At 39.0% G+C, this 24690-nt stretch overlaps 2 protein-coding genes across 2 annotated transcripts in view; one reads left to right on the top strand and one right to left on the bottom strand.

Moving 5' to 3' along the window:
* Positions 1–1935, bottom strand: part of LOC311605912 (vomeronasal type-2 receptor 116-like) — a gene marked incomplete at both ends in the record, with an annotated part of 46042 nt that extends 44107 nt beyond the window's left edge. Inside the window, one exon of the mRNA XM_084796749.1 lies at positions 1749–1935. Within this exon, the coding sequence (XP_084652875.1) occupies positions 1749–1935 (187 nt within the window). The remainder of the gene's footprint in view (positions 1–1748) is intronic.
* Positions 1936–2151: 216 nt separating this feature from the next.
* Positions 2152–24295, top strand: LOC311605913 (vomeronasal type-2 receptor 116-like; the record flags this gene model as incomplete). The annotated part of the gene is made up of 6 exons (XM_084796750.1): positions 2152–2180; positions 3524–3815; positions 5022–5363; positions 7670–7897; positions 16850–16967; positions 23388–24295. The coding sequence occupies 6 exons, from the start codon at positions 2152–2154 to the stop codon at positions 24293–24295; spliced, it is 1917 nt and encodes a 638-aa protein (XP_084652876.1).
* Positions 24296–24690: the final 395 nt, after the last annotated feature.

The raw sequence follows: 24690 nt of genomic DNA on the forward strand, positions 1-24690 counted from the left end.
CAAACATCAAAAGGTACAAAGCTTGCTAGCTCAGTTCACAGCCCAGAAGGAACAGGTCTGCTAGTTCACCTAATAGGCCAGAGTAAAAAAGCCAAATGCTAAAAGGAAAAGAGCTAAAGAGCTAATAGCTAAAGAGCTAAAAATCTCCTTCCTCTCTATTCTGTCTTAAGTACCCCTTTCCCAAAATCCCTCCTGTCTACTTGATCCCTGTCTGCTGGTTTCTTGCTCTGTCTCTTGACCTAGGATTAAATTTATTAATCCCGTGTAAAGAAAGATCTTGGATTATAGGTGTGTGCTAAGGCTGGCTGAGCCACACCATAATCTTCTGGAGTCCAGTCCTGGGGTGTGGACCAGGGCCTGAAGAAGGTGGATGCAAGAGCTTCAGTGGAGGAGAAAGAGGAATGATCTGGGCATGGGGATCAGGATCAGGAGGAGGTTTGCATCCTGACTGACTGGCAGTCAGAGTGATTCTTTATCTATACAGAACTCATTAGGCAGGGATAGATGCATGATGTTCCAAAACACAGATCACATCTTTTTTTTTTGTGCCCAGACATGTGTTCTAATTTCTGCTTGGTCATAAGTCTAGTCATCATTGATAAACTAAGATAAAACAGAGTTCTTTTACAATAGTTGTTTTCTCATCAATCTCACCACCCAACTTTTAACAATATTGAAGTTTCAAGGGCATATTTTACCAAAGCACGTTAGCCTGTTCTCAGGATGTCAGCTCTTGAGGTTTCCAGGGCACTGGACAGAATGAAAATCTTCAAGACAGCCTGGAAAGATTGTCATGCCCCAATTAGTATACAATCGACTTTCAATAGCTAATTGGCCTCGGACCCAAGAAACATTTTCAGGCCAAAGCTGCGGCAGTCATTATTCAAACATTACTCAATATTATAATGTTTATATCTTATATATTTGTAGAATTGATTTATGTATCTAATCTTAGTATTTTTGTTCCTTTGTCATATGACATCAGAGTGGTCCTGTATAAGTTAAACTTTTTCTAAAGGAGTTCTCAATATTTTATTCTTTTATCATTTATCCGTACCATTCTTTGTCCATCAGCCTAATTTGATCTGCTGTCAACTTCCTACCAAATATTGCTTACCTTTTTAAGTTTACTTTGTTTTGATTATTTTATTTCTGAGTAAGTAACATCCAGGGGCAGATGTCTCAGGAATATTTTTGAGCCAGAGCCTCATAAGAGGTTGCTGACATAATGATTTGAGTCACGACCTCCAGGACATAAGGAAGACTTTTGAGTAGGTCCAGATAAGGATATCTCCCTAAAAGTGAAGGAGCAGTATGATGAGGACATTCCTAGGGAAGCTAAGAAGAAGTGTGCATAAATGCTTTTTAAGAAAAATCAGTGCATGAATGATTCTTAAGAAAATTTCTGGTGCTGTGGCGTGGGGCCGCGGGCTTCGAAAAATGAGGTCCTCAATGCATTCTGAGGAGAGAATGATTGCGTTCCAGAGCTACACAGAATTGTTCACCCCTGAGAGTGGCCTGACTGGGAGGAAACACTTAGTACAATGTATTAGAAATACCCAAGTAGAGATCATCCAAGATGGCGTCGATCGCATACTGCGTCTGATTCACAGAACAACAGTGGCCACCAAGCCACCAAAGGGCCATACTTAGAGTACCAAAACACGGTGCTGGTGTTTCCCACAGAGAAGAAAATCCTGTCAGGTGGATCTTCCATGCCCTCCTGTGGCAGGACCATGGGAATATACTCTGGTGAACTTCCAGGGGTCCTGTGTCACCGCTGCAGCCGCTGCTGCTTTTTGGGTTGTTGCCCAGAGTGGTGTGGGTCAAGGAGATGGCATTCAAAGAGGGGGTGCTGTTTGAGTCGGGCCCGAGTGAGGACTGCACCACCCACACCACAAGCCCCATGGACCTCCTCTCACAGGCTGTGGCCATGATCAGTGCTGGATCATGCAGAGGTGCATACTAGGGGCAGCACCAAGGCGCGGTGCCCATCACAGATGGATCATGCAGTGGAATTAGAGACTTGGGAAGCATGAATCAACAGAGCCACAAGTTCCCCTGGACAAGAAGCTGAGCTGGGCCAACATCAATGGTTTCTGTAAGCAACTCAACAAAAACTTTGAGGGGCCTCCACTTGCCTCGTGCTTGATGGCCCACAAGATCCAGTACCCACAAGAGTAGGAGGCCATCCCGCCTTGACAGCCAACAACAATCTGGCGAATTGAACAGTAGCAGGAAATCTGGCCCCGAGGACAGGGAAGCAGGAGAGCTGACCCTGAGGACACAAGAACAGGAGAGCCGGCCCGGGGGACATGAGAGCCTTGAGAGTTGGCCCTGCTCTGAGGACAGAGGAGCTGGAGAGCTGTCTCTAACCTGAGGACACAGGAGCTGCAGAGCTGTTCTTGCCATGATGACAGAGGAGTGAGATAACAGGCACTGCCCTGAGGACATGGGAGCAGGAGAACTGATCCTGCCCCCAGGACATAGGAGAAGGAGAGCCAGCCCTGCCATGACGACACAGGAGCGGGAGAGTGGGTCCTAGGGTTAAGACAAAGGAGCAGGCCCTGATCCAGGGCTCTGAGCTGACCTCACATCAACTTCTACCCCATGTATGACCTGCTGGAACACATGAAGGGACCGCATCTGCAGATTCAAAGATTAAGAATCTCCTTGACACACGGCAACAATGGGATATCTGACAGCAGTCCCAGTGAGAATCTGGTAATGATAGTGTAGGCCTCAAACCAGACCCATGACTCCTAACAATGAACATTTGAAAGTAAACATATGTGGGCAAAAGGCATGATACACTACAGCTCCTGTAACAAGATTTTTTTGTTTATCTGTTCGTCTAATTTTACACGGAGTGGAGAGGGATTTTGGTGCATGACATGTAAATCATAAGCACTCAATAAAAGTAAAACTAAAAATAAAAAATAAATAAAAGAAAATTTCTGTCAGTCCAATAACCCCAAATTGTACAAATAATAGAAGCCCCCTAAGCATGTGACACAAAGGGATCAAGGCAAAAAAGTGGATAAAAGGTATGTGTTAGGCCTGGATATAACAAACAGGAATTTCTTTGATTAAAGGTGTGTGGTAAGGGTGAGCCACATGAAACAATAAACAGGTTTTTACAGTTCACAATCAGAGGGTTCACAAGGGGAACAAAATATTCTGAACCACCAATGTAAAGACATGAGATGATTGTGTATTAACTACTAGCTTCCCGAATAGAAGATAGACTTCTTCCTATGTCCTCAGAAAGGAAATAAATGAAGGAAGTGGTGTAACTTTAAAGGCATTATTCAGTATATAATCTGTTAAACAGGAGCAAAAAGAGCCCTACTGACCTCCAAAAAAAAATCTCATGTTGTTACTCCATCAAATAACAAGGTATGATTTGAATATGGAAGTTGTGAGAGTAAGCTTTCACTTAGTGCATGACAGTTCTCTATTCAGATGTAAAACAGTGGTTATTGAAGATTGTTCTGCATTGATTCTCTTGTTCTCTATATAGGATCAGTCCCAACAACTACCAATTTGTCATTGCTCTAAAATTTGCCATTGAGGAGATCAACAGGAACCCCCTTCTTTTACCTAACATGTCTCTGGGATATCACATTTACACTGCTGGGCCAACACAAGACGAAACACTGTACGCTTTTTTTATTTGGCTCACGGGGAAGAGCAACATCCTCCCAAATTACAGCTGCAGAAGAGTGGAAAAATCTGTGGCTGCAATCACAGGAACCACATTTGAAATTTCTTCCCTAATTGGCACATTTCTGGAACTTTATAAATATCCACAGGTGAGATTATATGAACGGGAATTAATTAAAGTATTCCCCCTTTGATGTCAGCATCTGAATATGATAAACATCGACATTTGAAAAATGTTAAACTGAAAGTCTTTGTTCGTACAAGATTCAAATTACTTAGTTTTGGGCTGGATGATCATCCCATAGTCAAGAATAATTTTTGTGAAATCATAAAAATAGGAGTTTTCCTGCCAACACCACACATGTACTCACTATAACACAGCAGATACAGGATGATACCTGTGGCTTCCTGTATTCTACCCAGACCAGAAAGTCTTATGAATCAAGAGGTGTTAAGGACAGCTTGCCTCAAAATAAAGTGACAAAAAGTAGAGTGTTAAAGTTACTTTTATTTAACTGTGTTTGTTTCTGTTTCTTTCTTAACCCAAAAACAATTGAGACTCCTTCATATTTGTTTAATAACAAGCTTTATAGCACAAGAACTGAGCAGTTATTACTCTAACCTTAACCCTATATACTAATCTAGTTTCCTCCTAGTGTAAATCCCAGAAATACTTATACTTTGTATCTTTTCCTGCTCCAGTTGAATCTTCCTCCTCTCTCATAATGTTACTGGGAATTCCCCCACAGCTGAATCTCCTACTTTCTCCTGTAACACCTCACCCCCCCCCCCTGGCTGGCAGGAAGTTAGTTCTCTTTGCTACCCATCTCAGAGATTGTTTGTAAGATCCTTTATTTGTCTATCAGTGGACAGCTGAGGAAGCAGTGTTTATACAACATTAAGACAGGAGATTCTTAAAACAAAGTTTGAAAGCAGATATGGAGGATACAAAAATTGAATTATGCAAATAACAATATGCCTACAGTAGAGGACACCCAAAGCTCTCTTCTAGCCTTCATGGGCACATGGGTATGCACCTGTAGAAACATTGGTGCACACACTTGGATGTACATACAGCCACCCAAACGAATACCCAATCTTTTTAAATGCATAGTTTTAAAGATTATATACTTTGAAATTGTCGGTATATCTGCATTTCAATTGTTTGAAAGGCGCGCATGAGATTTAAGATAGAAGGGAATATTTCAAATCGTTTTCTGAAACTGGGTCCCAAATTTGAAATTGCCTTTAAACAAGTTGGAATTTCTATAATTTGAAGATCTTGTTTCAACCTCATGGAACCTGTGATTTCTGGAACCTCCATCTTCATGTCACTCCCTATTCTCTTTTCTTAGCTGACCATTGGACCTTTTGAAATAAATATGCATGACTCTGCGAAGTTTTCTTCTCTGTATCAGATGGCCTCCAAGGAGTCTTCTCTGGCCTTAGGCATGGTCACGTTGATTGTCCATTTCAGATGGAATTGGGTGGGGCTGGTCATCTCAGATGATGAGAAAGGTGTTCACTTTGTCTCAGACTTGATACCAGAGATGGAAAAAAAGACAGTCTGTTTAGCCTTCATGCAAACGATCCCAGTGAGCCATGTGTTCCACATGCTAAATGATGACGTCTACAATAGCCCAATTGTGAGCAACTCAGTAAAAGTTGTTATCATTTATGGTACCACCGACTCTACTGTAGGTGTGCTCTTTAGAAGATGGGAGCATATACTTCCGTGGAAAATCTGGGTTACCACATCAGAGTGGGAAGTCATTACTTCTATGAGGCATTTCATTCTTGACTCATTCCATGGAACTCTCATCTTTTCACAACGTCATGGTGAGATTTCTACTTTTAAAGAATTTGCAAAGACAGTGACCCCTTTCAAATACCCAGAAGACATTTTCCTGGCAAGATTGTGGGAGATTCATTTTAATTGTTCAATATCTAAGGCTTCTTGTAAATCATTAAACAATTGTTCATCTAGAGGTTCCTTGGAATGGTTACCTTGGTATCACCATGACATGGCAATGAGTTATGGGAGTTACCATATGTACAATGCTGTGTATGCTGTGGCTCATACCCTTCACAAGATGGTTATGCATGAAGTAGACAAACAAGATTTTAAAAATGAAGGAAAAATGAAATTTCCCCCATGGCAGGTAATGAGCTTTCCTTTGGAACCTGCACAGTGTTACTCCAGGTGTAAAAGAACTTTTATTTACCTATTTCAATTGCTGTCTCAGAGACTTACTGCCTCTGTCTGTTAGCCTAAGCCTAGTCTTAGAAGCTTCTAGGCTCCATACAATAAAACCTAGTCCTAGAATGTTTCCAGACTCTGAGATTTACTGCTTCATCAGCTCATACTTTCTTCTTCTTTCTGAGCTCATAGCTGGTTGGTTCAATTCAGGCATTCTGGCACAAATTCCTCTCCCTAATAAATTACTAATTCTGGACTTCTCACAGCCTTTGAATTACTTTGCTTGCCCTCAAACTACCTCCACCAACCTTTTCTAACATTCTATCTCCTTCTCATTGTCTAGCTTCTTCTGTCTTTACCCACATCTAGCTTGTTCTCTCTGCAAAACTCTCCCAGTATAACTGCCTCTTTTCTCTCTTGCTCTGTGTGGCTCTTACAAGTAGATTCCCTACCCCCTTTATTCTCAGGAGATTTGAGCGTACCTTATTCATCACTTTTTCTGCCACTCAATTAAACAACAATTTCAAACATCATGCTTCCTTCTAGAAAACTATCTTTACCTGGATTGTTTAGAAATGAGCATATACCATCAGGCCTGGACCTAAACTTTTTTTCTTAATATGAAACTTGCTTTATACCAGGTAGTCTGTGAACTCAGATCTGATTGCCTCTGTCTCCTGGATTAAAGGTGAGGTTCAATTCCAGTAGAATCACACAGACATAGAAGGTCTTTGGATGTGATTTCCAGGCAGAGCAACCATTTTCTGAATTAAAATTCCTCTACATGAAGGTAACTTTTAAAAATGGACCTGAAGGTGCCCTAAACAAGTACCTTAGGATTCTCCTTCCAAAGAAAAGTTTCTAGACTGTTTTTAGTAGTCAAAATAAAAATATAGACATGGGTGGAACTTATAATCAAGACATCAATATTGTAGAAGGTAATATTAAGAAGCTAGGGCAAAGGATTATATTAAAGACCAATCATGATCCTGCTCCACTGAAATTCTCATCTTAAAAACCCTAATCTCTGTGCAGAAAGTTCTTAAACATGAACTAGGAGGCAATTGATATTTCACATTTCTAACTAGTATAGAGTGTCACCAAATAAAGTAATCCCTAAGCATCTAAAGAAAATGTGTATCTGCTTTGGGTGTTTATCCTTAACTTTGATTCCTCTTACTATGATGAAATATGTGGACAAAAACACTGAAGTAAAAAAAGGGATTATTTTACTCACAATGCCAATTTACAGTCCCTTATTAGGAGGAACTCAAAGTGTCAGGAATTGGAAGCAGCTTGCCACATCAACATCCACCATCAAGAGCAAGGAGCAATGAGTATGTATTTGTTCAAGAATCTGCTTCCATTATGTTCAGTTTTTGGCCCAGCTCACAAAATGAGCCTACTAAAATTCAGAGTCATTCTTCATGCCTCAGTTCAACCAAGTTAGAAAATATTTCATATACCTGCCTAGAGTACAAATTAATCTATACAGTTCTCCACTGAGACCTCATGCCCTGGTAATTCAAGATTGTGTTTGGTTCATAATCAACACTAATCACAAACTATTTGGATCAATGTTGAAAACCATTAGCTTGCATAAAAGACCGAAGTTTATCTCAGTAAACACCTATTCACTGACTGCTGGAGTATGATATTATTTCATTGTAAACACCATTTTGTTGTTTTATAACTGCAGTGATATTTCATTTTGAGACGGAAATTTAATGAAAATGTGAACGTGCATAGTTAAATATTTTATATGCACACTGAGCATGCTTATAAATCATGCATCTCTCTTAGCTAAACCACATCCTGAAGAACATTCAATTCATGAATGCTGGTGGAGACTCAGTAACTTTGAAACCTTCAGGAAAAATGCATATAGATTATGACATTCTGAACTTCTGGAATTTTCCACAAGGTCTTGGATATAAAGTAAAAGTAGGAACGTTTTCCTCATATTTGCCACCTGGGCAACAACTGTCATTGTCTGAGGACAAGATAGAGTGGAACACAGGCATTAGACAAGTGAGTGGAATTTCAGTTTTACTGTGCCTCCTGCCTCCTCATAATTTAAAACACAACAGCCCTACTGTGTTTACAAACTCACTTTCCACATTCAAATATTTTTTCATAAGTTTATTTTTTTAATTTTTAAAATGTTCATTTTACATTCTGATTGTAGCGACCACCCTTGTAGCCTCCCGATCCCACCCTTCCTCCTTTAAAAGCCCTCTCTCTACTAGTCCTCAGAAAAGGGTGCCCTCCTCCCCTAACAACCAACCTAGTGTATAAATCTCATCCTGGCTACCAGTATCCTCTTCCTCTGTAGCCTGGCAAGACCACTCCACCAAGTGGAAGTGATCAATGTGTGGGACAAGAGTCCATTTCAGAAGTTTTCCTTACTCCCATATAATGGGACCCTCAAGGAGACTGTACTGCCTATCTACTGCATCTGAGAAGAGGGACTAGGTCCACACCATGCATTGTCCTTGGTTGTTGCATCAGACTCTGCAGTAACTTCCCCCTCCACCCAGATTTGTTGCCCCCATTGGTCTCCTTGTGTAGCTTCTGACCCCTTAAGGTCCTTCTGTTCCCAAACTCTTCTATGAGGCTCCATGTGCTCCATGCCAGAGTTTGTCTGTGTATCTCAGAATCTGCTTGGATCTCCTTCTGGGTGGACTCATTCAGAGGACCTCTACGGCAGGCTCACTTTCTGTTCCTTCTCTTCAACTGCTTCTGGTATCTATTCTGTTTGTCCTTCTGAATGAGAATTAAGCATTCTCCCTAGGGTCCTTCTTCTTATCTAGTTTCTTTAAGTCTGTGTATGGTAGCCTGGTTATCCTGTATTATGTGACTAATACCAGCTTATAAGTGAGTATATATCATTTATTCTGGGTCTGTGTTATTTCACTCAAGATTATCTTTCTACTTCCATCAATTTACCTGAAAATTTCAAGATTTCCTTGTTTTTAATAGCTGAGTAGTAATGCATTTTGTAAATGTGCACAATTTCTTTATCCATTCTTTGTTGAGGGACATCTCGGTTGTTTCCATATTCTGGCTATTATGAATGAAGCTGCTATAAACATAGTTGAGCAAATATCCCTGTGTGGTGGAGCATCTTTTGGGTTTATGCCAAGGAGTGGTATGGCTGGGGATTTTTTATTGTTGTTGCCTAGCTTATACTCTTCTTTATTTTTACTTAATTCTTTAATTTTTAAAATAATTTATCAGATTACATCCCGATTGTTATATTCTCACTTGCATCTTCCCATTCTAACTTCCCTCCCACTTTCACCCTATTCCCCTGCCCTAGACCTATAACAGAAGAGGAACTCCTCCCACCACTGTATAATCACAGCCTACCAGGTCTCATCAGAATAGCCTGCTTTCCCTTCCTCTGAGTGCCACCAGGCCTCCTCACCAATGGGAAGTGGACAAATAGGGGGCACCAGAGTTCCTACCAGAGACAATCACGGCTCTTCTCACAACTGTGGAGAATTACCTTTTCACTGCCTCGATCAGAGCACAGGGGTCTAGGGTTACTGCATGCATTGTCCTTGGTTGGCAGAGCAGTTTGTGAAGGCCCCATGTGTGCAGATATGCCAGCTATGATGGTCTTTTTATAGTGCTCCTGCACCATCTGGGTCCTTTTCTCTCCCTGTTCTTCCACATGCCTCTTACCTGGATTCCAGTAGTGAGTGCAAGCACCTGTCTTGATCCCCCACTGTGTGAAGACTCTCAGAGGACATCCATCTTGGGCTAGTATCCACTTATACATGAGTACATACCATGTGTGTCTATCTTGTTGATTTTTCTCAAAGAACCTGCTCTTGGCTTTGTTGATGTTTTGAATTGTTCTATTTGTTTCTAATTTATTGATTTCATCACTGACTTTGATTATTTCCAGCCATCTACTCTTCTTGGGTGTTTCTGCTTCTGTTTTTTTCTAGGGCTTCCAGATGTGTTGTTAAGTTGCCTATATGAGATGTTTCCAGTCTCTTTATGAAGGCACTTAGTGCCTTCTCTTGGCACTGCTTTCAATGTGTCCCCTAAATTTGGGTGAGTAGAGAGTTGTTCAGTTTCCATGTGTGTACAGGCTTTTTGATATTTCTGTTGTTGTTAAAGTCCAGCTTTAGTCCATGTTGGTGTGATAGGATAACAAGTATTATTTCAATCTCCTTCTGTCTGTTGAGGATCTATTGGTGACCCGGTATATGGTCAATTTGGGGGAAGGTTTCATGAGGTGCTGAGAAGAAGGTATAATCTTTTGTGTTTGAGTGAAAACTTCTATAGATGTGTGTTAGATCTATTTGATTCATGACGTTGGTTAGTGCCAATATTTCTCATTTTAGCTTCTGTTTCATTGACCTATCATTGGTGAAAGTGGGATGTTGAAATCTCCCACTATTCATGTGTTGGTATCAAAGTGTGGTTTAAGCTTTATTAATTTTTTTTCACAAATATGGGTGCCCTTGTATTTGGGGTGTAGATGTTCATAATTGTGATGTCATCTTGGTTGAATATTCCTTTGATAAGTATGAAGTGTCCTTCCTCATATCTTTTGATTAATGTTGGTTGAAAGTCTATTTTATTACATATTAGAATGGTTACACCAGCTTGCTTCTTCTGTTCATTTGCTTAGAAGACATTTTCCCTATGTAATATCAATCATTGTGGCTAAGATTTGTTTCTTCAATGCATCAGAATGTTGTACCTTGTTTATGCATCCAGTGATTTATTCGTTTCCTCTCTATAGACTTCTACCATGACCTCTCTAGGGTCCTCTATCTGTTTCCTTGTGTCTTCTTGTATTTGTTTACTGATTTTATTTTTTCCTCCGTTATTGTCCTCATTACTAAGGATCTGAGGGAATTTTCTTGTGCTTAAGTTGTGTTTGAATTTCCAGGGCTGATTGCTTTGAGATAACTGAGTTCTGGGGATGCTATATTAATTTGGCTTTTGTTGTTTGTGTTTTTAGCCTGGCCTTTAGTCATCTTGCTGTTTCTGATGTTCCAAAGTAATTTCTGGTGCCCTTCATTGGCTTTTGAGAGCAGGTTCATAGTTGTCTATAGGTCGAGACCCCTCCCTTGTGAGGATCAGGGAACCCTTACCTGGATCAGGCAGGTGATCTGGGTTCAGCTCTGGGGAATTTGCTCCACACATTTGGCTGCCCCCTGGGCCAGCAGACTCTGATGCTGCTACTCTTGAGTCCAAGGCTCATTCTGAGAGAGAATGCAGGTACAGCCTGCTTGCCAGGCTAGGCCTTGGTGTCTTGGTTCAGTCCACTAGAGAGTGTCTGTATAGTGGGATATTGGTCATTTGGGTGGACTTTGGTGCACATGCCTGTGCCCATCCAGGCCCTGGCGCCTTGGTTCGGACACAAAGAGAGTATTAGTGTACAGCATTCTAGCTTGTGTTTGACTGGCTCCTGGATAATACGTTCACGCCTGCTCAGGACCTGGAGACTTGGGTCATACTGAGAGAGAATGTGGGTACAGTCTGCTAGCCTGAGGCATTTTCTTAGGCTTTGGAGAAAGTGTCCAGATACGCCTGGGTCCTGGGTACCTCTGTGGACTGGTGGGGTGATCCAAAGTCCAATCTATCCCAGGTCCACACTTTGGCCTCCCCCTGGGACAACAGACACAGGTGCTTGTGCTTTGTAGCACACAGTTCAGATGGGGGTAGGGGACAGATATGGCCCAATAGCCTGAGTTTGGATGGGCTTTGGTGAGCTTGCCTGCTCCAGTCTGAAAATCTGTGACTTTCTGTGGGCTGGTGGAGAAGTCTGAGGTCAGATCCATCTGTTCTACTGTGTTCTTCCCTTTGCCAGCAGAACCAGACACTCCACCACCCACTAGTCAGTCCCAGATACAGATTCTGATATAAAGAGAGCACAAATGCAGCTCTTTGGTTGCTATATGTCCAGACTCTGGGGACTGAGCACCAGTCCTCATGGTCCAGTTAAATGGCCAGAGGCCAGACCCACCTGTGCTCTACATAGTGTGGACCCCTCTCACCTAGGGCTCTTGTGTTCTGCACCTTGAAGCCTGGTTCTTAGGCTCAGTCCTGCTGATTAGACATAGTGTGTGATCACAACCATCTTGTATTTCTGTGGCTGGATCTTGAGGTAGACCTATTCCCAATTTTCTGAGAAAGGACCAGATTGATTTCCAAATTGGTTGTATAAGTTTGCACTCCCGCCAGCAAATGGAGGAGTGCTCCCCTTTGTCTACATCCTTGAGAGCATGTGCTGTAACTTGAGACACTTGAGTTTTTTGTCTCAGTCATTTTACTAGGATAATATGGAATCTCAGAATTATTTTTGATTTGCATTTCCCTGATGACTAGGGATGTTGAGCATTTCTTTAAGTGTCTCTCAGCCATGTCTCTTCCTTCATGAGAATTCTCTGTTTAGTTCTGTGCCTCATTTTTTAAAATTGTAATATTTGGATTGGTGGTGTTTTCCCTTTGACCTCCTTTAGTTGCCTTATTGCTTTAACACATCGAGTGTTATATTGAAGAGATACAGGAAGAGTGGACAACATTGCTGTGTCCCTGATATCAGAGGAATTTATTTAAACATTTCTCTCCTTTTAGTTTGATATTGGCTATAGGCTTGCTGTATAATGCCTTTTCTATGTTTATGTTCCTGCCTTGTATCATCAATATCCATAAGACGTTTTTTAAAACAAGAATTGAAGTTGGATTTTGTCAAGTGCTTTTTTAGAATCTAAGGAGATGATGATTTGGGTTTTTCTTACATTTGTTTCTATGATGGATTGCAAGGACTGATTTCTGTATATTGGAGTAACCCTGCATGCCTAGGAGGAGGCAGACTTGGTCAGGATGAACGACATTTTTGATGTGTTCATGGATTCAGTATTTTATTGCGTATTTTTGCATCAATGTTCATAAGGGAAATTGAACTGAAATTCACTTTCTTTGTTGGGACCTCCTGTGATTTAGGTGTCAAGGTAACTATGACCTCATAAAATAAGTTTGATAATATTTCTTCTGTTTTTATTTCATGGAATAGTTTGAAGGGAATTTATATAGGCTCTTCTTTGAAGGTCTGGTACAAAGCTCTGCACCCCCCTTTTTTTTTTTGGTTGGAAGACTTTTGATGACTACTTCTATTTCCTTGTGAGATATAGGACTCTTTAATTTGTTTACCTGCTTTTGATTCAATTTGGTAATTAGTAGCTATCATTTCATTTAGGTTTTCAAATTTTGTGGTATATAGGCTTTTGAAATAAGGCCTAATGATTCTTTGCATTTTCTGTGTCAGTTGTTATGTCTCCCCTCTCATTTCTGATTTTGTTGATTTGAGTGCTCTCCTTCTGCCTTTTTGTTAGTTTGCCTAAGGGTTTGTCTATCTTGTTGATTTTCTCAAAGAACCAGTTGTGGTTTTATTGATTCTTTGAACTATTCTTTTGATTCTAATTTATTGATTTCAGCGCTGAGTTTGATCATTTTTAACCATCTATTTCTCTTGGCTGTGTCTGTTTCTCTTTGTTCTAGAGCTTTCAAATATGCTGATAAATTTCTAGTATGAGATCTCTCCAATTTCTTCATAAAGGTTCTTAGAGCTATGAACTTTCCTCTTAGCACTGCTTTCATTGTGTCTGATAAGTTTTGATAAGTTGTGCCTTCATTTTCACTGAAATCTATGAAATTTTTAATTTCTTTATTTTTTTTTTGTTTGTTTGTTTCATCCCTGACTCAGAGGTCATTGAGTACAAAGTTAGTCAGTTTTCAAGACTGTGTAGACTTTCTGTTGTTTCTTTTGTTATTGAGCTCCAGCTTTAATGCATGTGGTCTTATAAGAAGGAAGAGGTTAATTTGATCTTCTTGTATCTGTTGAGGTTTCTTTATGGGCAAGTATATAGTCAGCTTTGGAGCAGACTATGTGAGTTTTATCCACTACCGAGAAGTCATTGAGGAGGGAACTGTTCTGTTTCCATAAGTTTGTACATGTTCTGTTGTTGTTAATTCCAGTATTAATCAATGATGGTCCGATAAGACACAAGGGGTTATTTCAATCTTCTTGTATCTGTTGAAGTTTGCTTTGTGGCCAAGTATATGGTCAACTTTAGAGAAGGTTCTGTGAGGTGCTGGAAAGAAGATATTTTCTTTGTGTTTGAGTGATGTTCTGTAGATATATGTTAAGTCCATTTGATTCATGACATCTATTAGTTTTATTATTTTTCCACATATTTGCTGTCTTAATGAGTTATATTTTGGTGAGTGTGGGGTGTGGAAGTTTCCACTAGTAATATGTGTGGTTTCATGTATGATTTAAGCATTAGAAATATTTCTCTTATGAATGTGGGTGCTCCTGCATTTCAGGAATAGATCGAAAATGAGGATTGAGACATCTTTTTTAATGTATTTTTCCTTTGGTAAATATGAAGTGTGTATCCTTCCCTATCTTTTTTCATATGTTTTGGTTGAAAATCTATTTTATTAGATACAATAATGGCTACTCCAGCTTGCTTCCAGGGTCTGATTGATTGGAGTACCCTTTTCCAACCCTTTACGGTGAGGTAATGGCACCTTTATTGCTAAGGGTTTTGTTGTTGTTGTTGTTGTTGTTGTTGTTGTTGTTGCTTTTTGGTTTTTGTTTTTTAATACAGCAGAATAGCAGGTCTTGTTTTCATATGCATTCTATTAGCATTTGTCTATTTATTGGGGAGTTCTGGATATTTATCTTGGGATATGTTAATGACTGGTGATAGTTCTTGTATTTTTGATGGTGGTGGTTGAGGAGTGAGTTTGTGTATTTCCTTTCTTTTTATTTTGTAAATGTGGCATTATTTATTTCTTGTGTTTTCCTGGGTGTAATTAGCACCCTCTCAATGGAGTTTTTCTTCTTGTATCTCCAGTAGTGCTGGATTTGGGGCTAAAAACTGAACAAACTTGGGTTTTTTGTTTTTGTTTGTAGATTATCTTGTTTTCTCCATCTATGGTGATTGAAGGTTTGTTGAGTATAGCATTCTGGGTTGACATCTGTGGTATCTTAGGGACTGTATGACATCCGTACAGGCCCTTCTGGCTTTCATAGTCTCTGTTGAGAAACTAGGTGTAATCCTGATAGCTTTGCCTTTATATGCAACTTGGCCCTTTTCTCTTGCAGATTTTAGTATTCTTTCTTTGTTATGTACCTCTAACATTTTTATTATTATGTGTCAGGAAGATTTTTGTAGGCCTCTTGTAAGTTTATTGGTATTTCTGTCTTTAGATTGTGAAAGTTCTAATCTCTGATTTTGCTGAAAATGTTTTCTGGGCCATGGAGCTTGGAATCATTTCATTCTTCTATTCTTATTATTCTTAGGTGTGGTATCATCATAGTGTCCCCAATTTATTGTATGTTTTGTGTCAAGATTTTTAGTTTTAACAGTTTCTTTTACTGATGTATTGTTAACTTCAACTGTATCTTCTACACCTAAGATTCTGTCTTCCATCTCTGGTATTCTGTTGCCGTTGCTTGTTTCTGAAGTTTCTATTCTCTTCCATAGGTTTTCCAACTCCAAGATTGCCTCAGATTGTGTTTTCATTGTTGTTGCCAATTCCCTTTTTATGTCTTGAATGCTTTTATTCATTTCTTTCATTTCTTTCTCCTGTTTAACTGAATTTTCCTGTAATTATTTATAGACTTTTTCAATTCCTTCATCTGTTTGAATGTATTTTCTTGGAAAAACTTACTTTTTCCTTCAAGGCTTACATCACTTTCATCACTTCAAATTTAAAATCTTCTTATTGCACTTTATGGATGTTCATATATCCAGGGCTTGCTGTGCTTATCTAATTACAGGTTTATAATGGTGTCATATGGCTCTGAGTTTTGTTGCTTGCTTCCTGAGCTGGCCTATAGCCATCTGGTTGTTTCTGGTGTTAGCAGGCCAGGGGATTACTGTCTATGTGTGTCCCACATGGACTAGGCATCTCAGGAGCCAGTATCAGGAGCTCTGAGATGAAGCCTGTTTGCTAGAACCTCCCAGAGGCTTCCTCAGGATGATGGACAACGGGTTTTGTAGCCTGCACTCAGTTTAGCTCTACTGGATCCCCCATTTGTGTTCCAGTTGTCTCAGGCAGGGGAGGAGAAGGCTGAGAGAGCTTCAGGCTGAAAGCTGCTCAGGTGGCCCTCGAGCCTGCTTGGTATGTTTGATAATGTGTATTGTGGCTAGATCCCTACTTACTTCTGCTTGTTTACTTCATATGACCCAGATGGGCCAGGATGTTAAGCAGTGTGTAAAGAGAGATCCAGACCTGGCTGCTTGAGTGTACCATAGGCCTTTTAATGATAGCAGCTAATATGGATTGTGGTCCATGCCTGACATACTTTTTGCCTGTTAGATCCCCATTTCCCAGATGAGCCAGGCCAATAAGCAGTGAGCATGCAGAGAGAGTTCCAAGCCCAAATCTGCTCATGTGTTTCACAGGACTCTTCAGGATAGCTTCTGATTTAGGTTGTGGCCTATGCCCAACACAACTCTCCAAACTTGGTTTCACTGCATTGATCCTCTATTCCCTAGGGGACTTGCTCTCTGCCTCGACTATTTGGAGGAGTACAAAGTGATTGAAGGTTATAACTCCTGAACTGGGAGACATTTGACAGGGATGGTTGGGGGCTGTTACTGACCCTCCCCAACTCCTTCAATTCAGTCAGTTTTTCAGCCTCTGATCCTGTGCTCCATAAACATGGTATATACTGGGAACCACTCCATTGGAATCCCTCTTAATAAGTTTATTATTGCCAAGAAGTAACACTCCTCACCAATGTATGTACATTATTCTAAGCATTTTATCATTATATATGTATATATGCTATTATAGGGTACATTTATATTCTCTTCAATTAACTGATCACACATTTATAAAAATAAATACAACAATCACAATTCATAACATTTTATTCATGAAATTTAATTATCTGATTAATTTTTATATATCTTTGTCTCTCTGATTTCCCAGACCCCCATCTCTGTATGCAGTGAAAGTTGTGGTCCTGGATTCAGAAAATCTCTACAGGAAGGCAAGCCTTCCTGCTGTTTTATTTGCAGCTTCTGCCCAGAAAATGAAATTTCTAACAGTACAGGCAAGTGTGTGTACAAAATATCAGGATACTATCTCTGTTTTTAATCAATGTACTGAAGCATAAATTATAACCAAGATGATTGAATAGTGTATATTCTTAAGATTTTTGTGGGCATAATTAATAGTTATAATTAGCAGCATAACTCTTTGAGAAACATCACATTTGTTGCCTTTACATGATTCTAAGCTGTCCTTTTTTTCAGATAATATATTTTGATAACATGAAAAAGTCTAAGATTCACTTCTTCCAGAAACTTTTCCATGTGGAGCCTTCATAGATATATCTACATAAAATTTTCTGGGAGCTGTAATAATATCACGTTGAAACTCTCTGTCACAGTGTCATCTTTTCAGAGCCCAGAATTCTTTTTGAAATAGATAGGATATTAATAGACAGTATATTTGACCTAAGAAATATAGTAGCCAGAGAAATGGCTTTGTAGTTAAGAGTAATGCTGCCCTTTTAAAAAATGTGGGTTTGGCTCACAGCACCCACATGATTACTTGTAATTGTTTATAACTCCAGTCACTGGCATTCTGAAACCATATTCTGGCCATGTTTACAATACACACATGTGCTGCACATACTTACAGTCAGGCAATATTCTCAAAGGAAACACAGGAAGAATCAATAATTCATATGTTTCATGTCTAAAATATAAATTTTTTCAATATGGAAATTATTATTGCTGATTTTTATAGTTTACAGAAGAAAGGGGAAGAAAAACTGTGGGGATTTGCATTTAAGTTATGCTGAAAGCTGAATAATTGCATGCACAAAATCCTACTGGGTAATTTTTTTTTTACTTTTTTTTTCTCCTTTATTAATTTATTCTTGTTACATCTCAATGGTTATCCCATCCCTTGTATCCTGCCATTCTTCCCTCCCTCCCACTTTCCCCTTATTCCCCTCCTCTATGACTGTTCCTGAGGGGGATTACCTCCCCCTGTATATGCGCATAGGGTATCAAGTCTCTTCTTGGTAACCTGCTATCCTTCCTCTGACTGCCACCAGGTCTCCCCGTCCAGGGGACATGGTCAAAGGTGAGGCACCAGAGTATGTGAGAAACCTACTGGGTGATTTAAGTAATGCCACATACATTTTGAGAGCAAACTATGGGTGCTTAAATAGGGTTGTACTATAACATGATATGACCAAAGAAGAGGGAAAATATTTTTTTAGGATTATTAGGAGTAGCTGAGCATGAGAAACTACAACATCATATAATATCCAGTGCATAATGAATTATAACATGATAATCTTACCACCAAAAAAGATATGTAGTAATATCATTTTGCTAAATGGACAATAGTGATACATTTCTTCCTGATTTTACCTTTCTAAGCATAGTTAGCATAGTTAATATGAGGCCTATAACAAGTCAGAAAACCAAGAATAATAACCAGTAGCACAACCCATAACCCCGTATCTCAGAGATCATTATTGAGGAGTAAGCAACTATGTTGTAGGAGCAAGAGATAAGGGAAAGCTGCAGGAAAAACTATTTGCCCAAAAACAGATGTGACATTGCTATTGTATATGTAGTGACCCCCAATCACAAGGCCTATACAAAAATCAAGCCAAGCAAACACTCTGGAGGAATGAGTATTGGATCATGAAGACACAGTCCTACGTGAGTATTAAGGGGGTGGTCAGTTTTCTTTGTGAATATGGCTTCTGAGATACTAAAAATGTTCCAGGAAATGATGCTCCATACAGGTAAGTTCAGGTAGCCTTAAATAGGTAGACTCAGTGGACCTTATAAAACAACACATAAAGTTGGGAAGCCAAAGTTTTGGAGAACACAGGGAAAGAATCTGATGAGAGAAAATAAGTGGTAAGGTTGATCAAAGACATATGCGGGTTTATGAAATTCACCAATGAAAATAAATTATCAAACTAAATTATGTTGTGCTTGGGGAGATAACTATCATTGAGGAAACACTTTATTATGCAAGTTTGCAGCCTCGGTATGTTTCCCATCACCCACATTAAAAGCCAGGAATTTCTGGATAATGATTTTACAAAATATTGAAAGACATATCCACACACTCACAAACACAGGGACAAACACCTTTTTTCCCCAGTAGGTTGAACTGTAACTTTGCTTGTTTGTTCTACTGAGTACTTTGTGTATTGTAAGTATGAGCTTTTGTAAGATATACAAGAAAAGTTTGCCCACATTCTATAGGATGTCTCTTCACTAAATAGACTCTTCTCTTCCCTGTACACAATCTTTATAATTTTATGAAGTTCTGCTTGTTAGCCATTGGGATTATTTCCTGAGTAGTTACAGGTCTGATTGGAAATGCCTATTCATGTGTATTTGATTTTTCTATTGCCTCTAAAATTGGCCAAAAATATCCTTCCACTAATAGTACATCGGACAATAGGTTAGCACCTAGAATGTGTGAAAAACCAAAAAAAGAAGCAAGTAAAACAATTAAAAATTGCATCAAGGAGCTAACCACAGAGTTCTGAAAAGATGACACAAAGGTGCTTTACGAACATTAAATATTTGTTCAAATTACTTTAGACATCAGAGAAATACAGAGAAAAACTACTTTAAGAAGTCATCTCACCAAGACATAATTACCAAGATAAAACAAGAGTAAGTATAAATGACAGGAATTCCTGTCAGATAGGAAAGGAGGAACATTTATTCACTGCAAATGGGAATTAATACTGGTGCAACTATTATGCACCTTAGTAAGAACCTCTTTGCAGTATATACCCAAAGGACATTATATCTTACCAGAGAAATACTTGCTCATCCAACTTTATTGTTGCTATATTCACAATAGATAGAAAATAGGAATGGCTTTCCTAGGTTCTTGTCTGAAACCATAGCAGAGTAGCAATAATAGTGTCAGAGGTTAGTGCTTTCTCATGCAGGGTGAGGAGAGGGGATCCCAAGATGGACCAGACATTGGTTAGCCTTTCCCTCACTCTCTAGTCCACCTTTATCCTTTCACTTCTGGTAGGCAGGACAAATATTGGGTTGATGGTTTTATATGTGGGTTGGTGTCCCTCTCCTCCCAGTGACAATGCCACTTAGCTACAGAAAGTGGAGACTTCAGGCTTATATCACCAGCTGCTAGGAATCTCAGCTAGGGTCATCACTGTAGACTTACAAGACGCCCTCTTCACTGATTTCTCTTCACTCTTCCAGTCTTTCCCCTTCTCCTTGCATCCAAGACACACCCCAATTCTCCTGTCCACCCCATTTCCACACAGGTCCCTCTCTTCATCTACTTCTGTTGTCTATTTTATTTACCATTCTGATATTTCAGTAACTAATGGAAACAGGTACAGAGAAACACAGGAAATCAATAATTAGAGCTCTGGTAGTCTTGTGGAAGAGTGGAAGTAGGATTGAGGGGACTGAAGTGGCTCAAAGACACCAGAAAATGACCTATAGAGTAAATTAACCATGGAGGATACTCACAGACTGAACTACTGATCAAAGAGCTTGCATGGGCTGGACCTAGACCTCCTACACACATATAGTAGATGTGCAGTTTGTTCATTATGTGGTTCTACCAAAAAAATCAGAGTATAGACTGACTCTGATACCTTCCATTGGTTCCCTTTCACCTAGCTATACTTCTATTCCTGTCCTCAAAGATAGGGGACACACTTTAGACCTGCTGAAACTTGATGTGCCAGAGTGAGTTGATACCCATGGATCGTGAGACTGGGAAAAGAGGATGAACCAGGCTCCAATCAGGCTGTGAAGTGATTAAATAAATAACTTAATAAAAATGAAATAGAAATAGCTTAGATATTCTGCAACTGGTGGATGGATAGTGAAAATGGGATGCACTTACACGATGAAAAGTTATTCACCTCTTAAGAAAAATGAAATTATTTTACTCAAATGAATAGATGAGACTGGAAGCAGTCATCCTAAGTGAGGTGTCAGAGACCTATAAAATAGACACCACATATTCTCTCTTATATGCGGGTGCTAGCTTTTAAGCTTTAGGTATGTGGTCCAGTTGAAATACTCACAGACGTTAGGACAATATTAAGGAGTGGATGTTTAAAGTAATGGAAAATGGAATATAACTCTTTAAACAGAGAAAGGGGAAATAGAATAGGATATAACAAAATGGGATCACAAAGTATAGAAGAAATGAAAAGAAAGACAAAAAACATAAAGCTTTTTGAAAGACATATATTGCAACATAGTACAGTAAAACTTCCTAAATTATATACATTTAAAATTAAATAAGACTACATATATAGTTTCTCATCTAGTATAGTGGTGGTCCATTCAAGAGTCAAGGATCACCTAGTAAAAACACCAATACTAGACATGTGAAGCCTTCTTTTGACTTGTTGATCAGGGCTGCCCACAGAACAACCAAACTTTACAGCCTTTTATTGTTGTCTCTTGTTTTCCTCAAAAGGTGGAAGGTAAGCCACTATTGGAAAAGGTACCATGTACTTCAGAAACAGGTCCATGAGACAGCTGATCTGGAACTGACCTAAGTGTTGTATCTCAAAAGACTAGATTTCATAGTCCCATAAGGCATCATAAAAACTTCCATGGGAGCAAGTCAATTAACAGCCTTACCCATTAATGATACCTATAAAACACATTATTTACCAGCATGATATGATAACCCTAAGAGTGCAGTAATAGTACACATATCCTGGTGGAAATCAACATCTTGCTATCTGAACTGAATATCTGTTCAATAAGAAAGATAGTATGCCTGGTATCTGAAATACAGTTTACTACTCAGTGGTAGTAAAGCTATTTTTGTTGAATAAGAATATACAACCTCTAATTTATTAACCATTTTTTTAAAAAAACAATCTATAACATTTACACAAATATCCACATATAAGTGGATTCTTCACCCCTCATTAAGGAAAATTATCTTGCCAACAGATGGATTTCATTATAGAAAATCATAACCAATAAAAATACAGAGTCGTGGAACCCAATCTCAATGGTAGATATGTCTACAAAAACTCCAAAACTTGAGGCTCATGGAACATTGTGAAAGAAAAAGAAGAAAGATTCCTAGTGCCAGAGGAGAAAAAACATGCTATGATATAGGTCTTGTCATAATATCAGAAACTATACCCATAAAGACTCATCAACATGGCTACCCAAATGTAAACTAATATAAGATCTCACACACACACACACACACACACACACACACACACACACACACACAGACACACACATATATATATATATATATATTTAAAGTGCACAGAAGACAGACCATGAGTACTCAGGCCTACCCAAAGAAAGGTTGCCAAATGTGAAAATTGGTACCAGGAAAAATGGAAAAATGACCAAGATTTATCTACAGTTTCTATGTAACTGAAAATTTAAAATTAACATTTTCTGTGATGAAAGTTAAAACTTACGTGTAGAAAGATCAGGCTTCCCAAGAAATTTTAGTTTACATCACCTGTATTTTTGACACCTTCCAAAAATTTTGATAACTACATGCTATACAATGAAACAAGAATAATATAGATTTAAAAGGTTTTATGTAGTGCAATACAAATGTACTTTGTATTCTCCTAAAATTGATGTTAGATTGTGTCTTACACAAAAAGGTAATGCATTAATTAGCTTTTCATTACTTTTATGAAGGCCTTTGATCAAGAGCAGCTTTGGAAGTAAAGTTTACAATCTATCATGAAGGGAGTTCCAGGATCATGGAGAAGCAAACTATTTAGCTTCACAAGGCTCATTTACTTAATATGTTAACACTACTTAGGAATTATTTCCAAGGTTGGCACTGCTCACCAATGCCTAGATCTTCTTTTCAAATGCCCCCACAGACTTGTCCATTGGACAGTCTCGCAGAGGCCTTCTGTCACTTGATATTCCCTTTTCAAAGATGACATTAGTTTGTGTTAAGTTGAAAAACAAAATTAACAAAGATAATGTTTTTAAAGCATAATCATAGATGAATGTGAAATGGAGGTGCATATGCACTCATTCGTGGGAGTCACACAGTTCTTAGCATATTTTCAGGCTTTAGTTTGTCTCTTCTGTCATGTGAAGAAAAGAAATAGTGTCCAACAGACACTAAACCTACTGTTTCTAAGAAACTATTAGCATTCAATTTTCTAGAACTAAGAGTATTAAATGTTTGTTTTGGGAAACTTCTCATCTAAATTATAATAGTATACAAAATATAAAATGAGAATTGGTATTTTGTGTTAATTTGGAGATGAGAAAGTGGGTTAATGAATATGCACAGGAAATGAAAATTACTCATGTATTCATTTGACTCTAACAAATGTATAACATTAACTTGCAAAATCATCAAAGCTCAACTTTTCTAATGAGCTACTTTGGGGTGTGGTGGTGTAGCAAGTAAGAAAAAAAACACTGAAGTTGTGCTGACACCGCACTGTATTTCTTGCCAGATGTGGATCAGTGTGTGAAGTGTCCAGATGACCAGTATCCCAACACAGAGCGAACCCACTGCCTCCAAAAAGACGTGATATTTCTGGCTTATGAAAGTCCCTTGGGGATGACATTGGCTGGCATGGCCTTGTGGTTTTCTTCACTCACCACACTTGTTCTTGTGGTTTTTGTGAAGCACCGAAAGACTCCTGTTGTGAAGGCTAATAACAGTACTCTCAGCTATATCCTGCTCATCGCCCTCAACTTCTGTTTTCTTTGCTCCTTGCTCTTCATTGGTCACCCCAACACAGCCACCTGCATCCTGCAGCAGACTGCATTTGGAGTTGTTTTCACAGTGGCAGTATCTACTATCTTGGCCAAAACCATCACAGTGGTGTTGGCTTTCAAATCTACAGCTCCTGGAAGAAGCCTGAGAAGGTCACTTATATCGGGGACACCCAAATTTATCATTCCCATCTGTACACTCATACAATTTATCATCTGTGGAGTCTGGCTGGGAATATCTCCTCCCTTTGTTGAAACAGATGCACACACTGAACATGGTCAGATCATCATTGTGTGCAATAAAGGCTCAGTCACAGCCTTCTACTGTGTCTTGGGATACCTGGGGGCTCTGTCCACAGGGAGCTTCACAGTTGCTTTTTTGGCCAGGAACCTGCCTGACACCTTCAATGAAGCCAAGTTCCTGACATTCAGCATGCTGGTGTTCTGCAGTGTCTGGATCACCTTCCTCCCTGTCTACCACAGTACTAAGGGGAAGGTCATGGTGGTTGTGGAAGTCTTCTCCATCTTAGCATCCAGCACAGGGCTGCTAAGTTGTATCTTTATCCCCAAGTGTTATATTATTCTTTTGAGACCTGATAAGAACTCATTGAAAGCCATAAGAAATAGAGATCAATGGAAATAGCTGTTTTGAGAATAACTCATGTTACATTTTTGGGTTTCAAATGTGTCAAAAAGTTCTTAGATGAAATTGTTACACAACATAATATATCCCACTATCCAGAATAATTAAATATTTGGTGTTGTAAGATTGAAATGTTGTGACCAGGACGAAATTATTGTGAGATAACTTATTCTTCTTGTCAGCCAGCTATAATTTATCTCTTTATGTGACTTCTAGAAAAATACATTTACAATGTACAAAATGATCTTACCTTTCATCAAACCAATGGTCAAGATAGCATAAGATACTGTCCCACATAATCATAGACTAGAAATACCAGGTTAGCTGTAATTTGACCACATGAAGTTTACAGGAATTTATTCTGAGAATGTCTTGAATTTTGGATTAATGCTCTC

This window comes from Acomys minous (assembly GCF_964271855.1).
Source record: "Acomys minous genome assembly, chromosome: 9".
In the NCBI taxonomy this organism is placed as follows: domain Eukaryota; kingdom Metazoa; phylum Chordata; class Mammalia; order Rodentia; family Muridae; genus Acomys; species Acomys minous.